The sequence below is a fragment of the Eucyclogobius newberryi genome, unplaced genomic scaffold (genome assembly GCF_026437365.1).
Source record: "Eucyclogobius newberryi isolate DKJ021-1_F unplaced genomic scaffold, fEucNew1.0.hap1 SCAF_18, whole genome shotgun sequence".
NCBI classification, from domain to species: Eukaryota; Metazoa; Chordata; class Actinopteri; order Gobiiformes; family Gobiidae; genus Eucyclogobius; species Eucyclogobius newberryi.
This window is the reverse complement of record NW_027315812.1, coordinates 18,958,275-18,984,270: the sequence shown is the minus strand read 5'-3', so window position 1 is coordinate 18,984,270 and position 25,996 is coordinate 18,958,275. Positions and strand designations below refer to the sequence as shown.

At 42.1% G+C, this 25,996-nt stretch overlaps 1 protein-coding gene across 2 annotated transcripts in view; it reads right to left on the bottom strand.

Moving 5' to 3' along the window:
* oxsr1b (oxidative stress responsive kinase 1b) overlaps window positions 1-25,996 on the bottom strand; it is a 34,596-nt gene that overhangs the window by 4,717 nt on the left and 3,883 nt on the right. For both annotated transcript variants that reach the window (XM_072450908.1, XM_072450909.1), the window contains exons 2-7: window positions 23,095-23,207; window positions 11,189-11,297; window positions 5,070-5,211; window positions 712-767; window positions 446-555; window positions 23-124 (exon numbers count right to left, since the gene is read on the bottom strand). In XM_072450908.1, coding sequence (XP_072307009.1) covers window positions 23-124; window positions 446-555; window positions 712-767; window positions 5,070-5,211; window positions 11,189-11,297; window positions 23,095-23,207 — 632 coding nt within the window. The remainder of the gene's footprint in view (window positions 1-22; window positions 125-445; window positions 556-711; window positions 768-5,069; window positions 5,212-11,188; window positions 11,298-23,094; window positions 23,208-25,996) is intronic.

The window sequence follows — 25,996 nt, the reverse complement described above, 5'->3', positions numbered from 1 at the left end:
GCCATATGGGCTTTGTACTCGCCTTCATTGGAGGGTATTTGTGATAAGGTGCGGCTCCTGTGGCGAGCTCGATGGCCGTGATCCCAAAGCTCCAGATATCAGCTTTAAAATCATAACCCCTAACCTGTCAAAACACACATTTATATTCAGCTTGAACAACAGTGCTGCAAAGAGGAGCTAAAAAGTTTACAATATGCAGCAATACACAATGCATTTAGTAGTTTGTGTTCAGAGTTGTTTCTTGCAGCTAATTACTCTTGAATAATAAAGATCAAAAGGCACAAAGGATGTCAAGATTATTCAGTCTATCAATAATTTATCATCATTCAGGTCACAATATAACTAATGTCTCTTCACACAGTAATTGTAACCATAATATGATATTGTGGCACTTCTGCAGACCATAGATTCGTTGCACAGCTCCATTACTTGAATGAAGACTGACCTGCTCCATGACTTCTGGGGCCATCCAACATGGTGTCCCCACAAACGTCTTGCGTACTTTATTCCTGGTCATGTCGCCGCCCGTGGCTAGAAACGCACTGACTCCAAAGTCTGTGAGGAAAGAGAAAGGAGTGAGCTGTACCAAGCACTGCCTGGCTATTAAAGACAATGAGCTTAATTATGACTTAACTAAATAAAGCTCAGAAAACCCCAATTCAAGCTGGTTTACTAACTTGTAAATGAAACAAATGCTCAGGACTGAAGTACCTGCTATCTGCACTGATCCATCATCACCAAGGAGAATATTTCCAGCCTTTAGGTCTCTGTGAAAAACATCAGAAAGAATAATGTTGTTCTTGTTCTGTTTCCTCTTAGTAAAGCCAGGCATCAAAGTGTCAGGATGATATAAATGGTGCACAGCGAGCCACTAATTAGTTCATTCCTCTTACAGCCTCCCCTGGTGGTGATAGGAGTCAATGCCTGGAAGCCTTTATGTGTGCGCTGGCGTCGACTGCCACACAGTTTAACCATCTCACTAAGCGACTGCAGCCATCTCGGCAGCTAGACAGTCGTCATAGCAACAGACATTCGAAAGGTCACACAAAGGGTGAAAAATAAACGTAAAGGAGACTGTGGTGTCACAGAGTCCTTTGGTTCTGAATGAACTGAATGAGAGACGAGACAATGACGCTGGACACTACTGCCCCTTGTACCTGTACACAGATGGAAATACTTCTTTGAGTCATAGAGAAAATAACAGATTTGTACAAAATGCACGCTACACATTCGGCCAGAAGGGGGCATTATTGTAGAAGCTTGCAGCCAATTGCTCATTGGCGAGTATAACATTTATTCAGTTGGATTATTCTAGCAACCAAATTAATCTCAATGAATTTAAAAATAGCCCCCTATTGAAAGAGGAGATATGGCACACCTTCCCACTAAAGCTCCCATTTTCAGCAGTAGTCTTTGCACAAAGGAGCATGACTGAACTGGAAGAACAGTGCAATAGTTCTTTAGTATATGTAACTACTAAATAAATCTGTTGCGACAAGTCTGATCAATGCACTGGGATCAGTGTTAGATCAGCAGTTATTTCCTTCAGGCCAAACACACCAACATGACCTCAGGCACGTTTAATACTTAATGTTGAATGAGTCACAAACTCGAATCAAGTTTGAGGGCTTTCACAATAAGAAGAGTATAACATCTATAATGTTTAATGTGACAACTGGGAGGCGTATCAGCGAGCTAAGGAAGGTGACAGCCTGTGTTAAATGTGAGCGTTTTTTCTTCATACCACAATGACTGACAAAGAACACTTGTTCATGATATCATTCTGTCATCCAGGAAAGGTTTTTTAACTGCTACATGCTGATATCGGAATGATAACTATTACATATTACACATTGGAGAGAATACAGGGAAACAGGTTAGATGACCCGACCTGACAGCTGCCGTTAGTGGCTTTAGTGTGGTCCATGTAACACTGCTTATGTAACTATACTGTAGCTATAACAGCATCCGCTCATGGCACTGCCAACAATCACAACTCTGGAGCCAATAACCAACCAGTCCAAATATGAATTCAGAATAAAATACATGTATTGCTTATAGAAGCAGCCTGTGTAGCCTTCTCCAGCTGCTGGAGATATGGCTGACTGCAGCAGATCGTAACGCTGTGAGAAAAGGCTGCAGAGTGCAGACAGTCATTAACATTCACCGGAGAGCAGAAAAAGGAGGGAGGAGGAGGTGGTGACACAATGCACCATGCAAGTTCAAAGAAAAACTGTAGATATAAAAACTAAAAGATAAAGTTTCAAGTATTGCAGTACAAGTCATCGTGTCCCAAATCAGAATCTTAAACAAGTATCATTGGTTATAGGTGTTACACAACATAATAGAGAACAAATGCGATGGCAACAACACATTTATGACCCTCTGAAATAGTGGCTGGAGGAGGCCAGGTGGGACTGTCCTGGTATGAAAATGTCAGGCAGATTTATCCTCCTCATCTGGAGCTGGGTCACCTCTATGACATCACATCCTGGTGCTGGCTCACAGTGCCCTAACAGGCCACTAAAACACACACGGCTGTGTGACAAACTAACAAATACTGTACTTCTACTATGGTTCCTCTCAAACAACGGACTATCTGCTCTGAACTAGTGCTGACTGTTATATTTTGCATCGCTCTCAGAGGGAGGCTGCTGGAGCAGCAATTACATGGCTCCATAGAGAGTGATTAGCCATAACCTGCTCAGAGATACCACAACATAAGGCCATTTAAATTATAAAACATGTTTTATTGTTACAAAATACAAACGTGTGTACATTCTATGTGCACAGACTCATCAGTGACACGTCTAAATAGGAGACTCTGCAGGCTGATGTGAACGGGGAGGGGGCACTTTACCGTCTTGTGGTAAATGTCTCTGCTCAGGCCTACAGTCCCGGACACACACTCTAATTGCTTTCCTCCTGTTTTGGACTGAATGGAACAAATCATGTGACATTTCTCTCTTCAACCCCCTCCGCTTGACTGTGTCCAACACCTCAGTCCTGAGGCTCCTGCTCATATGATCCAGCTTACACAGGGAGAACATGCACAGCCAATGCTTAGGCCTACATCACACACAGATCTGCACACACAGATGTCAGCGTGGTGCTGAACTGTGAGCTAAAGACATCATTATGGGAAGTCATGTGTGTCAATGAAGGTGTCAACATGTATGAGCAGTTTCATTCTTTCTTTGTGCCGTCGGCATGCAGAAATCTTAGCTTCATTTGGGTCCATTTTTATTCAATTATATATTGTTCTCTCATTTTCTCTTATTTTTATTGGGAATGACTTTCCCATTGGCTTTTTATCCCCTTTTGTGAGCGTGTGTACACAAATTAAGTTCACTTTTCTACAATTTAAGCAATTTACTAAATTGAGATCTAAATTCTGGAGCAAAGCATTCATTACTAGCGGTTCTGTAACAAGTATATGTAAAAGTGGTCAGAGGTGGAGCAAAGCCTTGTGTAGTGACTTTCTGCAATGAGTGGGTTCATTGTGACCGGTGGCGTAGAAGGACTTAGCCTGGACTTGAACTAGCTTAAAGGCAGCTTTCAGGATCCCATTTCCAGTGGCACGCAAATCTGCCATTGACACATTCCACTAATACATATTCATGCAGGACGTCTTAGGGATTATCAAGGAATACTAGACCGTTTAGTGTCTGAACCTACAAATGCTACAGGGCTTTTAGAGAAGTGAACTTTACAGGCTAAATGTGTGTAAATGTGTCTAAATGTGTGTAAATGTGTCTAAATGTGTGTAAATGTGTCTAAATGTGTGTAAATGTGTCTAAATGTGCAGTTTGGTTGTAGGAGCTGTGAAAACATGAACATCACCTGCAGCCTTGTTCAGTCGTGCAGCACCAAAGATCTATAGATCGTGACCTTTACATTGCCCCAAGTGCAGAACACAAACCATCAAACAAGATTTACAAATGAACTCTCGGAATCCAAGACAAGACAAGAGCCGCAAGACAGAAGAAGAATAGACTAAACATGGACCGGCCTCCTGCTGGTGCCAAAGTCAGGACTAAACATGGACCGGCCTCCTGCTGGTGCCAGAGTCAGGACTAAACATGGACCGGCCTCCTGCTGGTGCCAGAGTCAGGACTAAACATGGATCGGCCTCCTGCTGGTGCCAGAGTCAGGACTAAACATGGACCGGCCTCCTGTTGGTGCCAGAGTCAGGACTAAACATGGACCGGCCTCCTGCTGGTGCCCAGAGTCAGGACTAAACATGGACCGGCCTCCTGCTGGTGCCAGAGTCAGGACTAAACATGGACCGGCCTCCTGCTGGTGCCAGAGTCTGGACTAAACATGGACCGGCCTCCTGCTGGTGCCAGAGTCAGGACTAAACATGGACCGGCCTCCTGCTGGTGCCAGAGTCAGGACTAAACATGGACCGGCCTCCTGCTGGTGCCAGAGTCAGGACTAAACATGGACCGGCCTCCTGCTGGTGCCAGAGTCAGGACTAAACATGGACCGGCCTCCTGCTGGTGCCAGAGTCAGGATTAAACATGGACCGGCCTCCTGCTGGTGCCAGAGTCAGGACTAAACATGGGGAATCTGCGTTTCAGTTTTATGCAGTTAAAATCTGGAACATTCTTCCTGAAGATGTGAGACAGGTTCTACTCTGACAATGTTCAAATCTAAGCTCAAACCAGTTGTGTTTAGCGGTTTTCATGTTTCTGTAAGTATTACTTCGGTCGGTGGGATGGTGCCTGTTGTCAATATTTATCAGAGGGTTGAGATTTTTGATTGATTATTTTTTGTATTTTAATAATAACAGGAAGTAGGCTAGTGCTGTGGTCTAAAACTACTAACTAAATCTAACTACTTATGTCATATTTGCTGCGCATGTCCAAACAGGAAGTTAAACTAGTACAAACGAAAGCAAAACTGTCAAACTATTCAATAACATTATGAGTTCTGCAAACAATTTTGTGAAATTAGTAGTCTAACTTGTTCTATTCACTTCACGTTTGTTGCGTTTCACGGTGAAATGTTCCTCCACTTGTCCCCAAACTGGATACGCTTTGGAAAGTGTCCTTTAGCACGGTTACCTGTGGATCTGTCCGTTCTTGTGCAGGTATTCTAAGCCCTCTAGAACATCTTTCAGCACCGTGGCTATGCTGGACTCATCCAGGACTCCGGTCTTGTGCTCCCCTCGTGAGATGATGTGCTTGATCACGTCCAGCACTGAACCTGAAAGCACAACAGCGCCTTTTAAAAACAACAAAAGCACACATGTTGCTTTTATTTCAACTTAATTGTCTACCTCCATCAAAAGAAATCTAGGTTTGGCTCTGAACCATTGTATTTTTATTTCCCAACTGGTAAACAAGTTCCTGCGTCTCTGAGAAAGCCGCCTCGGGCTACGTCGGATCGTTTGCGTCTCCAAAGTGAATCTTATTTATGAAAACAACTACTTCCTGCTGGATTGGCAGATATTGAGAGGGGCCGTTTGTGTTTCAATCTTTACAGTTTGGAGTAATCGGATTGCACAAAACACATGGCAACCAAGAACAATCCAGTCTTGACGAGAATAATCATTTAAAAATCAATCTTACAACTGGCCTTTAATTGGACCACAGCAAAACAAAAGGTCAGCATGGGATGAATAATCGTTAAAGAGCCTGTGTCTGACCTTTATTTCCTTCTGGTTCAGGAAAAAGCCATTTGCTCCATACAATGTACTTTAAAAGGCATTTTAATGGATGAGACTGCAACTTAAAAGACAGAGAGAGAAAAGTACGGGCCCTTGAATTGCTTTTCTGAATGATGTAAAGCTGAAAAAAGTGTGAGGTAACAGCCTGTTTTATCTCTCTCTCTTTTTTTCAAATCGAACGGTAATGTGGGAAAGAAGACGACTGCGTGCCAAAAGTGAGGTAACCCAGAGTTTTGTCTCCTGCTGAATAAACCGACACTTTGAATGGACGGCCAGGCAGGTTGTTTGACTTTTGAAACAAGAAAGAGTCTGTAAAAATGACAGGAAATGAAGTATTTGCAGTCTGTGAGGAAGAAAATTGGGCGCCGTCGGTGACTGAGGATCAAGATGAAGAGGCAGTTGCCAGACGAGCCGTGTTCTGCTGTCTCTCTGCTCAGAAAAGCCCCGAGACTCACAGATCCGAGCGGCGTTTGAGACAAAGGCTGGAAGTGGCCTTTCCATTATCCTCCAACAAAGTCCATAATGAAATACTTACCATAATTATTCACCTGAGATTATATCGTTTATCAGAAAGAAGGAGGTAATCAGTTGCTAGAATAAATGCTATTGCTAAAGAGCGGTTTTACGGCGCAATTCTTTCACTTCTACTTAAAGACTATTTCTATGTTGTTGTTTAAGTTTGTAATTTAATGTTTTGTCCATAAAACGAGCATCATTAATAATAGATAAATCATAAATCAGATATTACATGTCAGAAGTTACTCTATATTGGACAATAACTTTTAAACTTTTGTAATTTGGCTGGTAGAGTTGAGGTGATGGGCTTTTCACGATACAATACTGTCAGGACAGAACTGTGCACATGGTGATGTATAAAATGAAATGTATTGTATATAATCTGTACATTTTGTATTGCTTCAATTCTAAAAGGACAGGTGTTGAAAATTAGCTTATTTTGCTATAACACTTAAAACATTGCATCTGGTTCGTCCAATGCTATGTCCATATTAAATAAATAAATACATAAAAATAAAAAAAACGATACACAAGGCCCGATACAATATGTGTTGCGATTTCAATATATAGCTGTTGTTGTTGTTGTTGTTGTTGTGTTTTAGGCTAAAAAAGCAGAGAGAGAGAGAGAAAAAGAGAGAGGAGGAGAACCCCAAGAGATTGCGCTACACGATATATGTACATGTAAAATAAAACTGAATGTTACTAAATTTCCCAGTGTTTGGTAGATCCAGTAGTCAGCTGTACTTTCTCCTCCTGCAGAATTCATATCGCTCTAACAGCTTTACTATAAACAAGATTAAAGCGTTGCGAAATACGATACAAGAGCGTGTGACAATATACTGCACAGCGATAGCTCTATTATTTGGTTCCCGGGTTGGCACGACGACTCATTTCCCACAAGACAAGACGAAACTGGGTCCATGAGACGGAGACGAGATGAGATTTCATGATTCACGATCATTTATAACAATGACAATTTTTGCCTCACGGGACTTAAGCGACCAGTGGTTTTTTGTCCTGGCTAAATGTAAAATTATGAGAATCAAAAGTACTTCAACTTGATAATATTTTGTCTTGCTTCAGTACATTTGGCTTTTCTACCCACTGATTAATATTGCAGAAAGTAGAAAGAGAAGACAGATGAACTGAATCAAGAATAAATCCAGGACCACAGACTCAAAGAAATGTGGGAATGTGGTTAAGATCGTGAGGCGTGCATGATGTGAAGCTCATTGAGGGGGAAAAAACACAAAACGCTTGGTTATTTTTCTCCTTTTCTCTGTTGCTAGTTGGCTGTTTGTGTGGGCGACTCGGGGGAAAGACGTGCAGTGACAGGTGACACTGAGGAGACGAGGAGATGTAGCCCTAATGAACCGGGAAATGAGGACACGAGAAGAACGGCGACTAAAGAAGAAGCTCGGCCTGGTCTCTGCTCTGAAGGTAATCAGTAAAGAGAGTCTTTCCCACTTTAATATGATCAAGGGAACAATTTAGAGGAAATGCATGTATCCCATCCATATTACAAAGACATACGTTTGATCCATCTTCAGCCAAATCTAATGGCAAAAGTACTAAATACACTGGTATATTGTCACATGAAACTGAACAGTGTATATTGCATTTATCTGACGGATTTCTTCAGTCTTATTGAATTTGTTAGTCCTTATTTCAGCTTTATTTAGTCCCAATTCAGCTTGTTTTGATGTTGGTTTAGTCTCTGTTAAAGAGCATTTGCCTGGTTTTCATGTTTTTGTCATTATTACTTTGTTATGGGGATAATATCTGTCCTGTCATGAGTATTTATACTAGTTTTACATCAGTTGAGCGACAAATTGTGAAGAAAAGTTCAAAACAAATGTGAAAAAATACAGTAAGTAGGACCGAGTTATGAAGGAAGCTCTTGAAAATGCTACACAGAATTCCATCTAAAACATGCAGGGACAGTTTACGCAACATAAATACATTTTTGTTGACCATTTTAACGTTAACTGAACTAAATAAAGGTGTTTTCATGAATGTTTACCAAAAAAAAGAACTACTTTGCAAATTTGACGAGCTTTGGCCCTTGTTACAGTATGGTTGCTAGGTAATAGATAATAATAGTGCTAGAATTACTTAAATATAATATCACATGTCTTTATATTTCGACACAGTTTTCACACGTAAATTCAATCCTTGAACTTAAGAGTTTCAAAAATGACGTCTAAATATTGGATTACTCGACACACAGTGAATATTGCATCATTTTCATACTTCATGCAGCCCTGGTAAATAGTAAACGCCAGCTGCTTCAATATTAGATCATATTAGATTTGCATTGGGGCAGAGTGCGTGCACCAAGATAAATGACAGCTGTCGGGCCAGTTCAACCAAAGCCCTGGAGGAGTTTATATGAATCACAAACATATACCGAGTTTTAACAAATGCACGGGAAGCAAAGCGTGAAAAAAGTGGGAAAAGGTCTGGTCATCATTTGCTTTTCACGCAGGATTAACCCGAATCTCAGAGGATTTTGGCAAAAACTTTGATGGCCTAAAAGTCAGCCCTTTAGAATAACTTTAGCTAACTCCATTTCATCCTTCAAACACCCTTGAGCACCTTGGTAATCTTTCAGTTTTGCGGCGCGGCGGAGGAGAAGAGCGAGCCGAGAAAGAGGGGGAACGTGAAAGCAAATGCCAACTGTGCGAAAGGCCAGTGGATAAAGCCAAGGAGAAGGGGCGGGGTTTAGGAGGATGTGGTGCGGCAAGACTGTAGTAAAACCTCTTTACTGATGTATTTATACTGTATTGTGCAATTATTTTCACTGGTCAGAATGGTTTATAACAGCTAGTTTGACATTTTTGACAAGTTTGACATCATTAAACAGATTGATTTTGTCTGTATTCTTCATTCAGTGTGAACTCACTCATTCACAGATAATTCCCTGCTCCAAACAGGTGTTGAATCAAAGGCTACAACCAGAACAGGAATTTCCTGAATATCTTGTGTCGACAGTTTACCTACAGCTGTGCAGGTTTGGCTTTGAGCTGACGTGCAAAGCAACACTTTGTCCATTTCCTCATATCCTCTCATTCTCACAATTTGCAAATGGAAAAGTAGCCACAGTTTTTGTTTCGCAAATATAGCCCCAGTGACGTGTGATTAGTACAATGCACAGGCCGTTCTTACTGGGTATAGTATATTTACAGTATGAGGTTAAGGAAAAGGCTATACTCAATAGACCAGGGCAATATATTCATTATATTCATTTTTATCCAGATCAAGGGTTTTAAATCAAGGTCTACAGATAATCTAATCCTCTGCTAGTAAAAGTTCAGACCTTGGTGGTAGAAATGTGTGAGTAAACGTCACAACTGCCAGATTCATCAATATTGAGACACATTTTTTTCTTATATGCCCTAATATGCAATACTATTTTCAATGATGATAAAGATAGTAATATAACACCTTTTAGCCTAATTTTTGTTCTGCCCAAGAACATTTTAAAACCATCCAAAGAATGTCAAATTTGTGCCATTGAATTTTTTTGTTTAAATACTCATAAATGTATTGTAGAAAAAGGTTCAGTTGTAGTCATCTGGACTCAATGGTCATCTGGTTACAATGGAACACTCCTGGACGAATGAGGGACCACACCGACAATACTCATAAATATCAAGTTTTGATTTTATATTAAGTATTGATTATAATCTGGGTACATTTTTAATAAAGAAAAGAATCAGGGACAGTTTTGTAATATAGTAGTAATATATTAGTTCAGTATTCATTGTATTTTTCTGTTAGCTTGGGTTGTGTCTGACAAACAGAGAGTTGTCAGTTGTTCTTCAAACCAAAAGCACACACAGAAAAGGTCGCAGGGCGTCTTCCGCTCCATCAGCTCGGCAGACGGGCAGAATGGCCTTCCTGCGGCTGGTATGCTGTGCCCTGTGGAGTGATGGTCTATAAAGCCGGACTTATCCGAGCTCCGTCTCCATGGCAAGCATCGCCGGGGCCGTCATTTAATTACTGACACAATAAAATGCAGCATCAGAGGCCTTGGTTTAACAGGCATGAGGGGCATGAGAGCGCTCACTTGAAGCGCGGCGTGTTCCTGCTGTGAAACTGGCCGTCTGCTGCGGCGTGGCGGGCGTGGCGTGGCGGGCACAGAGTCTAGGGCACAGCTGCAGGGCGCCTGGCGACCAGCTCAAGGGCCGGGGCGGGTTTCAGAAAGCGTGGCACCTGGGCACTATTCACAACCGGGCCGATGTGTACACAAGAAACACTGCAGCTGAGGAGGGAGGGGCGAGGAAGTGCGTTTGTGTTTGTTTAATGGAGGAGAAAGAAAGGGGATTTGTCTACATATCTGTTAGAATTCATTGTTCGAGTCGAATTACAATCAGATACAGACACAAAATATAAAAGGTACAACGATCAGACTTTTTTAAATCGAACGGACCAAAGCCTGTTCGTAAAATCATGTGTTTTGGAGCAGAGTTCGGACTTTGGAGAAAAATAACAAACTATTTTTATGTTAAATGGCAATTATTAAAAGTCTGTCTTGTTTATGTTCAGGCAATTCATGTTGTAGCTCACTTATGTCTGTATTTAATGAGACAAACATGCAATAGAAAATTGTGATTTGTCATATTGCCCAATCAAGTAAAAAAATATAGCTTTTTAATTATGATAGTATAGAGTCCATGACAGGGAATGTTTTCCAGGCCAAATGAGTGTGATGTAGTAGTGGTGGCCTCGTCGTGCTCTACTCACTGCTTAATTGGAGCGGTGCCATGCGGATGCTACGAGTGTGGCCTGTTATTACCTCAGCCTGTTATTAACTTCTGCTCTGAGTGAGTTGAACCCGGAAAGAGCTGCAGTCGCACAATGGGATCAGGGCTGTCACGTTCCCCACAATCAGAGACTCAAGTAGCCCCGCTCGCTACACTGGCCCTTATTACCGCCACCAATACTACAAATCTTCCTTTTACGCACTGGAAATGAAATGATCTGTGAGCTTACCCCCGCTGAGCAGCTTCATGACCAGCCACAGCTCATCCTTGACCACAAACGAGGTGTAATAAGACACGATGTTGGGATGGTGGCACTGGCTCATGGCCTGGATTTCTTTCTGCGGAAGAGAAACAAAGAATCAGAAAATGGCAGCTAATCAGAGCTCTGGGTCTGACACACATCACACTCAATTACTTTGTTTTAAGTAGTATGTATGTTACACAAGTGAGTCGTTACATACACATATCGTTATTTTAGTTTTTGAATTTTTAATAAAACAGGACTTTTCTACTCTGTGTGGGCTTCACTCTATGTAGCCCAACACTGTGGTGGTAATGAGTAAAGTACAAGTGCTAATAAAAATGATAAAAGCTAATCAAAATTTTATGGGAATTCAAAACTGAAACGGCACACTTGAGAGAAACAGCCGAGTCAATATGGGGCTTAATAAAGCTCCCTTTTAGTCAGAATGGGCTTGGAAAGCAGGGGAGCTGAGGTAATGCTGGCACACCAGTCCAATCCATCACATCAGCACCAGTCTGCAGTCATCTGAGGATAGAGGGGCTGGCTACACTCCCGACACCCCAGTGAGGCCAGCAAGTGTTGCTTTTGTTGGTAAACTGCAAACTGTAAACTGAATGAACCAGTGAGCATTAAATACTAACAGATTTACAGGAAAAGTCCACAGATGTTTCACTCAATACAGGACACAGTAAAAGCTACCGAATAGTCAAAACTATTATGGTGTAATAATAATAAGTCTTGAAGTCTTTGCAGCCGAGTGTGAAGCGGCTGGGATGAGAATCAGCACCTCCAAATCCGAGGCCATGGTTCTCGACCGGAAAAAGGTGGCTTGCCCTCTCCAGGTGGGTGGGGTGTCCTTGCCCCAAGTGGAGGAGTTCAAGTATCTCGGGGTCTTGTTCACGAGTGAGGGAAGGATGGAGCGTGAGATTGACAGGCGGATCGGTGCAGCGGCCGCAGTGATGCAGTCGCTGCATCGGACCGTTGTGGTGAAGAGGGAGCTGAGCTGAAAGGCAAAGCTCTCGATTTACCGGTCGGTCTACGTTCCTACCCTCACCTATGGTCATGAGCTTTGGGTAGTGACCGAAAGAACAAGATCGCGGATACAAGCGGTCGAAATGAGTTTCCTCCGCCGTGTGGCTGGGCGCTCCCTTAGAGATAGGGTGAGGAGCTCGGCCACACGGGGGGAGCTCGGAGTAGAGCCGCTGCTCCTCCACATCGAGAGGAGCCAGCTGAGGTGGCTCGGGCATCTGTTCCGGATGCCTCCTGGGCGCCTTCCTGGGGAGGTGTTTCAGGCATGTCCCACCGGGAAGAGGCCCCGGGGAAGACCCAGGACACACTGTCTCTCGGCTGGCCTGGGAACGCCTCAGGATCCCCCCGGAGGAGTTAGAGGAAGTGTCTGGGGAGAAGGAAGTCTGGGAGTCCCTGCTCAGACTGCTGCCCCCGCGACCCGGCCCCGGATAAAGCGGCAGAAGATGGATGGATGGAATAATAAGTCTGAGTTGCTGATTTGGAGGAGTGAGTTTTAGAGAGTGGGGGCAGCGAAGGCAAAGGCCCCCCAAGGTCCAGTGCTTAGTTTTGACAATGAGAGTGAGGAGGTTTGAGTGTAGTGAATGGAGGCGGCGGGGGGAGGCGGCGGGGGGAGGCGGCGCTGCAGGAGGTCAGTGAGGGGGGGCTGACTGTGAAGAGCTTTGTAGGCAATGAGGAGCGGGATAGTGTAATTAGTATGACACTAGTTTGTCAGAGCCCTATACATATCTGAAACACTGAATAAATGAATACAACACAAGTACACAAAACATCCAATATACAGTAGTAAATGCAGGTCAATAGTGAAATGTGTTAATGTTTTGCTCAAGAAGCTGTAAAATAAACCACAAATCACATTTTAACACAGCTGTTCAGTTAATGCAGAAACAGCACTTCCTTGGCTCAACAAGGCCAAGGCTCACTTCCATAACAGGGGAGTATTTGTTAAAGTGATCGATAAATAGATGCGTGAGGGTCACACTGTAAGCAATCAAGGCCCGATGTGCCATCAGCATAAGTGCTTAACTCACATATAGTGCTTCAGCAGCAGTTCGTCTGTGCTGTCGACTCATCAGTATAAGACTGTGACCTTCTGGCCCCCCAGGGTGCACCTCAGCCCAGCCACAGGAGCCACAGGAGCAGGTGGGTGACATAAGACCATCACAGGGGAGTCATAATAAGGGTGTAACCAGACTGCAATCTCACTAGACCATGTCAGGTACAGGTATGTTTGAGTTTACACAATAGTGTTGTGTGTGACTCACAGCTGCTACAGAGGCCTGTGCCTCAGATATTCTCATAGCACACACTTCATATATAAAAACATAACCAACCCTCAGTAATCCAGATGTGTTGGATCCTGCAGAGACAATCCTGCAAAGGAGCCATTGAGCTTCAGGGAGGACAAAACTCATTTGATTTGGTACAAACTGGTTAGAGGTTTTAGCTCAAGTTACAGCCTTTGTAGTATCTGATGAAAAACACAATCTCTGAATAAAGTACTCCAGAAAAAAGACAAGCATGAGTGCACCAGTAAAAAAGTTTCACCTACCAATATAACCATGTTTAAAATACTTTAAAAGACTTTAAAGCAGCTCTGCTTGTATACAAGTTTCTCCATGGCCTAGCACCAAAGTACATATCAGACATCTTAGTGCCATATGAACCATCTCTGACTCTGAGGACCTCAGGGACCGGCCTCCTGCTGGTGCTAGAATCAGGACTAAACATGGACCGGCCTCCTGCTGGTGCCAGAGTCAGGACTAAACATGGACCGGCCTCCTGCTGGTGCCAGAGTCAGGACTAAACATGGACCGGCCTCCTGCTGGTGCCAGAGTCAGGACTAAACATGGACCGGCCTCCTGCAGGTGCCAGAGTCAGGACTAAACATGGACCGGCCTCCTGCTGGTGCCAGAGTCAGGACTAAACATGGACTGGCCTCCTGCTGGTGCCAGAGTCAGGACTAAACATGGACCGGCCTCCTGCTGGTGCCAGAGTCAGGACTAAACATGGACCGGCCTCCTGCTGGTGCCAGAGTCAGGATTAAACATGGACCGGCCTCCTGCTGGTGCCAGAGTCAGGACTAAACATGGGGAATCTGCGTTTCAGTTTTATGCAGCTAAAATCTGGAACAGAGAAGATGTGAGACAGGCCTCTAGTCTGACAATGTTCAAATCTAAGCTAAAAAAAAATAGTTTAGCTGTGCATATGTGTGATAAAATGTGAATATATGAGTATATTTCTGTGATGTATTTTATCTGCATAATAGTGATATTTTATCTGCATCATTAGTCTAAGAGAAAAACGGGTGCGTGACAAACTGCATTTGTTTGTGAAGGTATCATAAAGACGGGCCAAAGAATGTTGCCCCAGGGGGGGAGTTGCACCCCCCTTGCAGGCTTTATCTCTACGGAAAAATACCAAGTGCCTTGATGTGAGGCTGACCAATGAGAAATGTGACCCGCCTATTCCAGAATATCTAATAAAACCAACCGGCATGGGAAAAAACGGGGTGAGACGCAGGAGGATCACGCAGGCTGCTTACCACAGCTTGCGTGATCAGTCCCCGCGTTTTCTCCCAAGCTTGCCATACAAATGTCTGATATTTCTGTGTCGTTTCATATTCTAGGTTGAATTGTGTTCTCTATGTGTTAAGGAATAGCATCTGGTGTATGTCTCCATCCCAGGACATTTTCTGGTCCTATCGAGCCGGACGACAAGCAGCCCCTTCGCGGAGATTGACGGGTGAATCGGTGAAGTCTGTGCACAGCAGAAAGGAAGTTCACTTTTCCCGTGGTCGCCCATCGCACCTCATTCTCCGCGAGGAGAGCGCGTCGTTTCGAAGCAGCAGGAGAACACAGGCGACGAAGAAGGTCAGACAAAACTTTGTGTGTGAAAGAGTTAGCCATAAAACGTTTTATGCATTTAGTTTGATATTTACTGGAAAAATCTTGTATGCTTTTATGCGCAGTTAGGTTTTACTGAGGAAATACCCAGTTTAATATTACTGAGGAAATATTTTAGGCTCTTATACCCAGTTTCATATTACTGAGGAAATATTGTAAGCTTATGGACGAGACAAGTTTCTCACATAAGCAAGGAGTTTGATTAAATATTGGTTGGCGTTGTGTAGATAAGGTTCTCACATAAGGGAGTTTAAATTGCTCACCACGATTTAAGTTTCTCACTGAAAGCAATGAAGCCTTATGCCGAGTTGTTACTGACATAAAGATGAGTGAATGTAAGCGCTGTGCACGAGCGAAGTAAGTAAGAGAGAAGTGTGAATGTGTGAATGAGGATTAATAGTGATTAACTAACAAGTGTGAATCACAATTAATCATACAAGGGTCACAAGGCGTTATTCTGAGAGATCTAAAATTTGCAGTCACGGGTGAATCCTTAAACATCACGTTTATGTCCGGAGGAATCTAATAAGGAATTTTCTCTAGAAGCTTGACATTGACCGTGACTGTAAAGCAAGTAGCATTTCTCTCAGACGACCGAGACCACATAATGCCAGAATTATCACCCCAAACTGTACAAAGACAAAGGAAAAGTCATAAGAGGATTTTGGAGGGAGACTTCCAGTATGCTCAGATGACGTGGCAGAGAGGGGGAGATAAGGGGGGTCAACAAGGCAGGAGAATGGGAAGAAAGCAGCTCAGAGGACGCTCTGAACGGCAATGAATAAGTAAAACTAAATTCAGCTGGTTTTAAATTTTAGTTAATGAGAGCTCTGTAGAACAAATTTAGGGTTTTTGTTTTGATTGGCAACAATCAATTATAAAGATTTTATTAAACTTGATAAGAGATGAAGATGATTTCAGATTTTTATAGATGGCTAATATTTTGGGGAATGTGATCACAAGACAGGACACTTCCTGTCCCCGACATAGAAGACAAAAGTTGTGTTTTGTTTTTTGTGTGCACAGAACAAAGCTACGTTTTGTTTTGTTTTATTTTTGGACTTGACGGAAATTATCTTTTTGGACTTATTATGTAACCATAATGCATGACTAGATGAAAGTACAGGACGAAAAGACAGAAGTGTTTTTAAATTTAGAATCAAATACAGGCACGGGCCTGGGGAGTGATAATATGGGTAAATGGGTGACTACTGATGTTTTTGGACATAGGAGTAGAACGGGCAGTAAGTAAAGTGATTGTAAAAGTTATATCAGTAACTTGTTTATTTGTATTATCATGAGGAAACCTTGTATTGCATGTAGACGTAAGTGAGGGAATAAGTTAAATAGTGACGTCCAATGCCCTCCCAGGAAAGACATGAATGTGTCATTAACTAAGGCAATTGATGCAGAAGTGGGGGGACATGGGAGGATATGGGTCATAAAGATAGTCAGAGATAAGGGGCTATTGACTGGCAAAGACTCTGGAGGAGTGTAGAGCAGCGTAATGCAGGAGTAGAATACATTTTATGAGACCCGCAGATTACCTGAAGATAGTGAAAACTAAACAGGGGGATGGGTAATCTTTACATCAGTTTAAAAGCAGAATGACAGGGATATTTTAAAGATAACTAACGGGAATCCCAGGGGATGCAGCATCTGTTGTTATATCAGCAGCAATGAGAAAGTAAAAGCAGGTTACAAGTGAGGGTAAGAGTAAGTGAAAAGAGAGAAAGAAAAGCAGGTTTAGAAATTTGGAAATGGGTGTTTCCTCCGTTACAAGAGGAAGACAGAGACAAAGACAGAGAGGAAGACAGAGAGGAAGATGAGAGACAAAGAAAGTAGGCAACAAGGGAAAAACAAGTTGATAAAATGATGTGCCTTATGGACAAGGGGAAGGTTTAGAATCATTTTGATTTTTAATACACATATAGACTTGTTAGAACAAACTAATACACAATGTTTGTAACGCACCACATGAGCAGGTGTGAGAGATTGAGTTTGAAACTCACCTGAAGCACATTTAGAAGATTAGAACATATTACATTAGATGGGTGACTTTATTCAGGCCACACCCACAGAGGAGATGTGAAATTTGATGTTAATATTCTAAGTTGTGAACTGACCCTTATGGTCAGCTCAACGGGGGAATTATTGGGATAATTATTAGTGTTTGATGTATTTGAATCACACACACACACACACACACACACACTTAGTTTGAAACGTTTGGAGTTTGAAACAAATGGTGGTAAAACAGATAGGTTTGGGCAGTGTCGGATTACACACATAGACTGATTGACCCACACAGGGTGGGGGCCCAGCGCCGTGGAAGGGGGGGCTCAGCCAGGGATGTGACCACTGAACTGTGAAAGGTCAAGAGGTTACATTGCGGAGTTGGAGTGACAGACGCAATTCCATCTCTTCCTTGATTACATCCTGGATTAGTGAACGTTGTAAACTATCTGGATTATAGAATTTTGTTTAAGTGTAGAAGTTTGAGAAATGGGCAAGGCCATTTATCAAAAGGAGGGATATGTACGTGTAAACAAACATTCCGAATCAATAATTACTAAAAAAAATTGTAAACAAGAAAACTGTTTGAAATACACTGAACTGTCGAAAAGACTTTGTTTATCACCACAGCAGAACGTGTTGGAGATGTGGTGTTTACAGAGACGGAGCCAAGTGGACGAGCCAAGTGGACGAGCCAAGTGGACGGAGCCACACCGTGTCGTCCTCACACCGACCATTGGAGGGACGAGAACATGGGTGCTCTCATGGGAAAGTGAGAGAAATGTCTGGACAACACAGCGGCAGAGCCATAACATCGCAGACGCAGGACTTCGTTTGTATTCTTCGTTTTTGTATGCAGAGACAACAAACAGATTCTACAGTACGCAAAGTACTATACTCTGCTACGATGAACGAGAGCCAGAGGCTACGGTGCGCAGAGTACCATACTCTGTGGAAAAAGAATCAACAGTTATCATCATCACAGCGATGACGATAATATGGGTGCTGAACACCTGAATTATGCACGGGACAATCGGGACAATCGGGACAATCGATCAACATACACAACTGTGTATACCGGGAAATGAAACATACACAGACCTAAAATAAAGGGAAGAAAATAAGTGATCAACCTGAAAGGTTATGAAATGTGTAATGTGAAATGTACAATGTATAATTGACATGACAGAGGCTGAAGAAACACAATGGCATATTATACAGCCACAGTTGTTTGCACTAACTAAGAGAGTTTTTTTTATCTGCTACAACATAACTACATGCAATGTTAATGAGATTATGAATTGAGATGGGAAATGTACCAGTTCATATGTGTCATAGGTGTGACCGAAGCGAGCAGCGGAAGAAGGTCTCTTAAGAAACCAAGCGAGGACGTGATATGGTGGTACGATGGTACGATGGTGATATGGGGGACACTTGTGGGACGTTGTGCCTATGTATCCATTTTGTGGCCAGCCATGGTCAGAACAAAGACAAGCATCACCCAGAACCATACCGCAGGGTCAAGGTCGAGAGGTTAGTGGACAATCTGGTTCCAGTAGCACCTGATACTACGTATTAGATTCTATTGGGGTGTCCAGAGAGGTCCCTGACGAGTCAAACTGACTGACCAGAGAGCAGCGGGTTTAAGGGCTTTCCGCTTGTACTTCTATATTTCCCATCACACCGCACAAAATTATAGACAAGATAAATTGTCTGTCTGTCAAATTACAGAAATTGACCAATCTGACTCAAAATTTAGGACAGTAATGCAGTAGAAATGTTGTGGGCCGAGAGAAAAGAAGTGTGTTCAATGTTGAGAAATGTGCATTACTTTTTGAGTGTAAAAGTGTCATTTTAACACCTATTTGAAAGACATGTTGAAAACTGAAAAGAGTAATATGTTTGGCATGTGAGACAGTGACTAATGCTTTGATAAACAGGAGGGAAATGTGATAAAATGTGAATATATGAGTATATTTCTGTGATGTATTTTATCTGCATAATAGTGATATTTTATCTGCATCATTAGTCTAAGAGAAGAATGGGTGTGTGACAAACTGCATTTGTTTGTGAAGGATTCATAAAGATGGGCCAAAGAATGTTGCCCCAGGGGGGGAGTTGCACCCCCCCTTGCAGGCTTTATCTCTACGGCAAAACACCAAGTGCCTTGATGTGAGGCTGACCAATGAGAAATGTGACCCGCCTATTCCAGAATATCTAATAAAACCAACCAGCATGGGAAAAAACGGGGTGAGACGCAGGAGGATCACGCAGGCTGCGTACCACAGCTTGCGTGATCAGTCCCCGCGTTTTCTCCCATGCATGCCATACAAATGTCTGATATTTCTGTGTCGTTTCATATTCTAAGTTGAATTGTGTTCTCTATGTGTTATGGAATAGCATCTGGTGTATGTCTAATTCCATGACAATATGACAGAAAGGACTTTTTATTTCTTTAACTGTTTTGCGATTTCTGTAATTTCATTATGATTTGAATGCATTTTTTTCCTGTTGTGTTAAGTACTTTGAATTGCCTCATGTGTGAAATGTTCTACAAATAAACTTGCCTTGCCCATGTTAAACCAATGTGCTTTTCAATACAAACAGTACAGTTGGTAATATTACCATAATTATGGAGAGGTAGTTTTCCTTCTAGGAAATGCTTTATAACACATCTCCTCTTGCCCTGTCGCCATTTGAGGACCCTGACATTGAGTAAAATGTATAAATACCCCTTTGTCACAAACTGGTGCCACAGAAATCACAGTGACTTCAGACGGACAGTGGAGCCACTATAGAAACAATGTTACTTCAGTCTGCGTTACTCAGAGCCTCATGCGCTCTGACCCAATCTCCCAACAACGCAACACACAACCAAACACACAACTGAGCGGAACAGAAAGGCAACTGCTGCTTCGCAATCGCTGGAAACAAAACTTCCTAAAAAAAAGGACCATTTCAAGAAACAGACCAACTCTAATAAGAACAACAAAGAGTTAAGTTCGGGGTTACACTAGTTCAGATGTTAAAACTGGGAAAAACAGAGAAAAACGTGTTATTTCGGCTTTTAAATGATTGAAGTTAGTCGTGACAGAACAAAAACATTCCTGCCCTTGTACTCCTTGCCCCATTTTTGACCTTTATGTGAGGGCTTCATAAATCTAAGGAAAACTGGGAGTGTTCTTTCTTGCGTACAAACTAACCGACTGACAAACCAAAATGAGCCAAAACATCATAGAACATAGTTTGATCCCTGCTTTAATACAGCTGGAATCCGCTATTTATTACTTTGAATAAACTGACCACTCAATGACAGAATAAGCATGTGATATAAAATGAACTGTTAACACCCTCGTCACTCGGAGCATCTGTCCATCAAACGGCTGTGCCAGGAATAACTCGCACATACCACCGAGGCATGAACGATGACTGAAGTCTGACTGCTGCTGAAACCTTAACAGAACACGTGAGTAACCTCCGCGTTCCTTTACAAGTTGTGGGCCCCTTTTTACATTCATGCCCCGTCTGGGTTCAATTTAATACTTTCTCGCCGCTATATAGTGTGTACCCAGCAGGCTGTGGAATTACGGGGGAAACCACAGGCAGGAAATCCGAGCTGTGGAGTGGTCCATGTGACCGGAGCAGCAGAGCCTCTGTACATCTGCAGAGGTCGAGGGGCAGGTCCTCCCCTGGACAGAGCTGGAGGTGAGAGGATTACTGTGGACTGTGTAATCGTGTCTGTACTGACAAGGACTACACTCTGTACACGGCAGAAACACATTCTGAACTTCTCAATGGGAATAAACTATGTTAGAATAAGATAAGATAAGATAATCCTTTATTGTCACACATGGGGAAATTTCATTGATGCAACGCAGGTAGATACAGAGGTAGATACAGAAGAACAGATCACTTATAGGAAAAACACTTTCAGTAGAAGATCTCCTATAAACAGAATCATGCGCAGGGAATTCAAGTTAAATCACCTCACTGGGTGAACAAGACCATTTTGAAGTGACCATAGTGAAGAGATCATAAATGACTTTGTAGATTTGATTGCACACTTTTTTTTTTTTTTTTTTTTTGAAAGATAATGAGTACAAAACAAAAAACATGACACAGAGAGAGAACATACAATCTACACTAAACATTCACTGGTCCCAATTTAAAAGATCTGGAATATTTGTCCCAATTAGTCTTTTTTTTTTTCATAATCAATTCGGTCCAGTCCATAATCGTATTTTCGAAAAATCTATATTTTTGAAGTGAAAATGGCAAAGAGCTATTGCCATGCGTGACGTGTCCTCTTCTATCAGCCAATAGCACATTTATATAGATGGATGAGAGCGTCAGTGTGGGCCTAGTAAAATGAGGCATAAGAATATTTCAGCCGAAGAGTAAAGCTTTTGAGGACTCATACTGTGCGTCTTAAAATTTGCGCCTCAAAAACAAAATTAAGTTATACAACTCAGAGTCCTACCCACAAAAGAGGGCAGATTTAATATATAAGACGCAAACAAAAATAATTAACATCCACTATGTGTGTGGCTATATGTTAACTCTTTCTGACTAAATGTGAGCCACATGGTGTCATCACTTTGACACGTACGTTTAAGGCTTTGTTGTTTGCAAAACAATGATAACCATGTAACATTCATCTGAATCTGCAATGAAGGCGAGTGGCTGCAGCCGCTGTGATCATGCTTTGTTTGTGTTGTGAGGAACAGCTGTGCTTTGCTGCTCTAAGATTGGTTCTAGGTCAAAATCGTACTATAGTGACATTTTCTTGAAAGTGTGAAATTATGAAAACGATGAGAGAATCAAGAGTGCTAATAAAGCAGATCTCATTTAGAAAAATATCATTCTTATTATATGTAGAATTGTTGAACAGTCTCCTTCCTCGATGTAGATGTGTTATAACTAACAAAAGCATTTAGACACTTGAAATCATTCATTGGAGTTAGTTCAGCCTCCAGAGCAAGTGAGTTCTGGAGGTTCTGATCCTTCACATGAGGCATGGCCTGTCCACTGAGACCTTTGCTTCTCTAAACGCAGGCTAAGGAATTAGCAATCCAGGTTCAGTTGTGATTGTAGTTCTTTTTTGAAACAGTACATTTCCTCACAATACATTTCATCAGACGCCCCTTTACGTGTCGTCCATGCCGTCCTGATTTTCCGCCTTGGCGTTACTTTATTTCTTGATAATATAGAGGCGTCAGGTAAAAATGTAACTATGCCGCTGGTTCTGCGTGGAAATGAGGAGGATTTCCTAGCAGCTAGCTCAGATTTCTACTGTCGACACCTTATGAACCCCGCGCAGACTATAAATACAGCCAGCCTCGTCTCCGTTGCCTTCTGCGCATCGCCTCTCATTTTTGCGCGGAATTTACATGCAGGAAGTATCATCTAAGTATCATCTAAGTATCATCTAAGCTTAATGCAACAAAGCAAGATTCAAACGTATATTGCCCCAAAAACACTACAGTGGAAAAACACTACAGTTAAAGTTGGTCCTCTATATTGGATCTAGATTGTATTTTAAATAGACATCCACAACACATCTGCAGTCAACCATCGAGAAATGTCTTGGAGAGTTTTATGAGACCCTTTTCCCTCTTGAGGTGAGCCATGCCTCGCGCAGTAAAAGACGTGTGGAGCAAAATTGCATTGAGGGCATCGCGATACAATTCAGCCTTTAAAAGATGTCCCTGTGGTGGTCTAATAGTTTCCTGGCAGTAAGTGGACACTCTTTGGAAGAACAAACCGGATAGTGTTTGAAGTGACCAGGATGATTGGAGGAGGGTTGAGATCCGTGCTAATGAAAAGCAGAGGTACACTAACTTTAACCAGAGACTAAACTAGAAATCCTTCTGTTTTAAGTGTGCCTTTGATCCCACGTAGCTGTCAGAGCCGTTTGTGTGTGTGTGTGTGTGTGGGTCTTACCAAGAGTTCATCCATACTCGTTTGGCACTTCTCCAGGTTGATTCGTTTGATGGCCACTTTCTCTTTTCGGGGTAGACAGTAGGCAGCCTGAACCACCGCAGTGGCCCCACTACCTGAAATAAACGGAGGAAAAGAACATAAGAATACACTGGAAATACATAACATTGAGATTTTGAGAAAATAACCTGAATGAATTGAGAATAAATTGACACCTAATCAATATTAAACTAGTGTCAAAACTAGATGCAAAATAATAAGATCAACACATACAAAAATAGACCTTTCCAGAATAGTTTTTTAATGGCTTTGACATTTACCTGCGCTTGTATAAGACCACATGGTAATATGTCGAAAATGATATTCTAAGACACAGTGAGCTCCACAAATCTCAACAAGTGTATTCTTTCTCAAACACAATTTGACATACACACAAACCAAACAGGGATCACAATCTGATTAAATCTTTAATACAGCAGTGGGCTAAAACTTCATTTTCAATATCGTGCGACATGCTGGGTCCAAGCTTGTAAAACCCGCCCCGGGATACGGTCTGCCTGTTGTTCCTTTATCATCAATGCTTCTTTACCACATACACGCACACACACACACACATACACATACACATACACACACACATGAATGAACGCTGTGGTAATTCTGGCCCCTCGCACCGTTTTTGGCGACTAGTAAAAAGATCCACTGTGTTGCAAGCTTTTCCTAACTCACTCCCTCCCTCATCTTAGCCAAAAATATTAACCAAGCGCTCATTGTTTGGAGTTTTTATGATTAAAGTGGTCACATATTAGAACTGGGATTGTGATTTTAATTAAGAAGGTAATCTTTCCCAAAGGACGTGGCCATGGCTTATTTAACAGTTTTAATCAGGATAATTATAACTCAAGGCTATAAAACCATCATAAAGTTATTAATAGTGACATTTGGGGATTAACTGTTCTCAGTTCTCCATAAAATTGCTATTTCCTTGAATTTTTATTGAGAGTTTAACTATAATGTAATTTTTTTTTTTTTAAACTAAATATTTTTCTTTATCCATGAAATAACAGTATATGGGCAATAAATATTAACTAAAGAAAGTATTATCTTGATTGTATTACTCTCCTAACAATCAGTAAATATATTTTGCTATCCTTGTTTGCTTGGCAACTCTTATGCAGCAATGTTAAGCTTAATTGATTATTGAGATTATTCAGGGTACACTAAAATTTTAAGAACTAAACAAATATTTTTGCTTTTAAAATTGTCACAGTATCAATTACCAAAACTACTGGTACAAAAAATGATATTGCTTATTTCACGAGGTGTTTAGGGCACATACACTTTTACGTCATCACTCTGACAGCTTGATTTCACAAAGCTGGTCACATATTCGAGCTAGTGTTGGTTCTTGTCACTATGGATGGACTATGAACACATACATTTGCACAACAGCACGCAGCAATAACTTTCTAAGAATATCGCCCCCACCCCAGCCCTCCCCTGGTAAATATATCCTTGAGCCACTGCCACCACCAATCCCAAACCAACCAGGCCACACCTTTTGGAGCTGGTTGCCTTGTACACAGCCCCGTGTAAACAAACAAAACAGTAAGTGCACATAGAAAAAGCAGGAAGCCCCCCGGGTTTGCCGTATTGAGGCCAAAGATCATGAAGATAGTTAACTTTAACCTGAGGTATAAGCAAACCCTAACCCAAGTGAAATGTGTATCACAGTGAAGTCTAGACATAAATGCAGCATACTTAGACTGTATGCTATAATTGAACATTTCAGTCAGGCTTCAAGCGACAGCATAGCACAGAAACTGCAATTTTACGTGTTTTTAATTATCTTTTTGATTCCAGTTGATTTTGGAAATCCTGCTGCTCTTCTGCTTTTACATATGTCCTCAGCTTTTGACACAGTTGATCGCAGTATTCTGTCGTCTCATTTAGAACGGTTCAGATCATACTTCTCTGCTCACCTCTGCCCACATCAGTCTAAAACTGTGGTGTACCTCAGGGTTCCATCCTAGGTCCAGTTCTCTTTGGCATTTATTTGTTGCCATTAGGATCACTCTTTGGTTATCTCATTCCATTGCTTTGCTGATGACGTGCACATTTACATTCCCCTGCAGTCAAATACTTCATCATTTGAGTCCCAGAGTTCACTGCCTTAGAGACATTAAAGACTGGATGACTCTTTAGCTTTGAAATTTAAATGAGAAGAAAACTGAAATAGTGTGTTTTGGTGATCCAGCTGTATTAGGAGGGTGGATAGTGTTCTTGGTCCTCTGTCTCCTTTAACCTCCTATTTGTGAGAACTCGGTGTGCTGATGGATTCATATCTCAAGCTGGACAAACGAGTGCAGTGGTCAAAACCAGCTTTTTTCAGCTGAGGTTACTGGCTAAAGTAAAACCATACTTACCTGCAAAGGACCTTGAAAGAGTGATTTACTCATTCCTTACATCACGCCTAGATTACTGCAAATCTCTTTATTTTGGTCTCAATCTAACCCCTCTTAAACGCTTGCAGTTAGTGCAGAATGCGGCGGCCCAGCTGCTCACTGGTACAAGGCGTCACCAGCACATGACTCCTGTCCTGGCATCACTGCACTGACTTACAGATATCCACAGAATCCAATTTAAAATGTTGCTCATGGTTTTTAAATCTTTAAATTGTCTGGCTCCCTGTTATTTGCGGGAATTATTGTCCCACCATGTTCCCGCCTGTACCATGTGGTCCTCCTCTTAGCTCCTCCTGGATGTGCCCAGGTCAAAGCTAAAGCAGAGGGGACCGAGCCTTCTCTGAGGCGGGGCCCGGGCTCTGGAACAGCCTCTGCATGTGAGAGCCGCTGAGACACTAGAGCAGTTTAAATCTTTGTTAAAAACTTACCTTTTCTCTCTG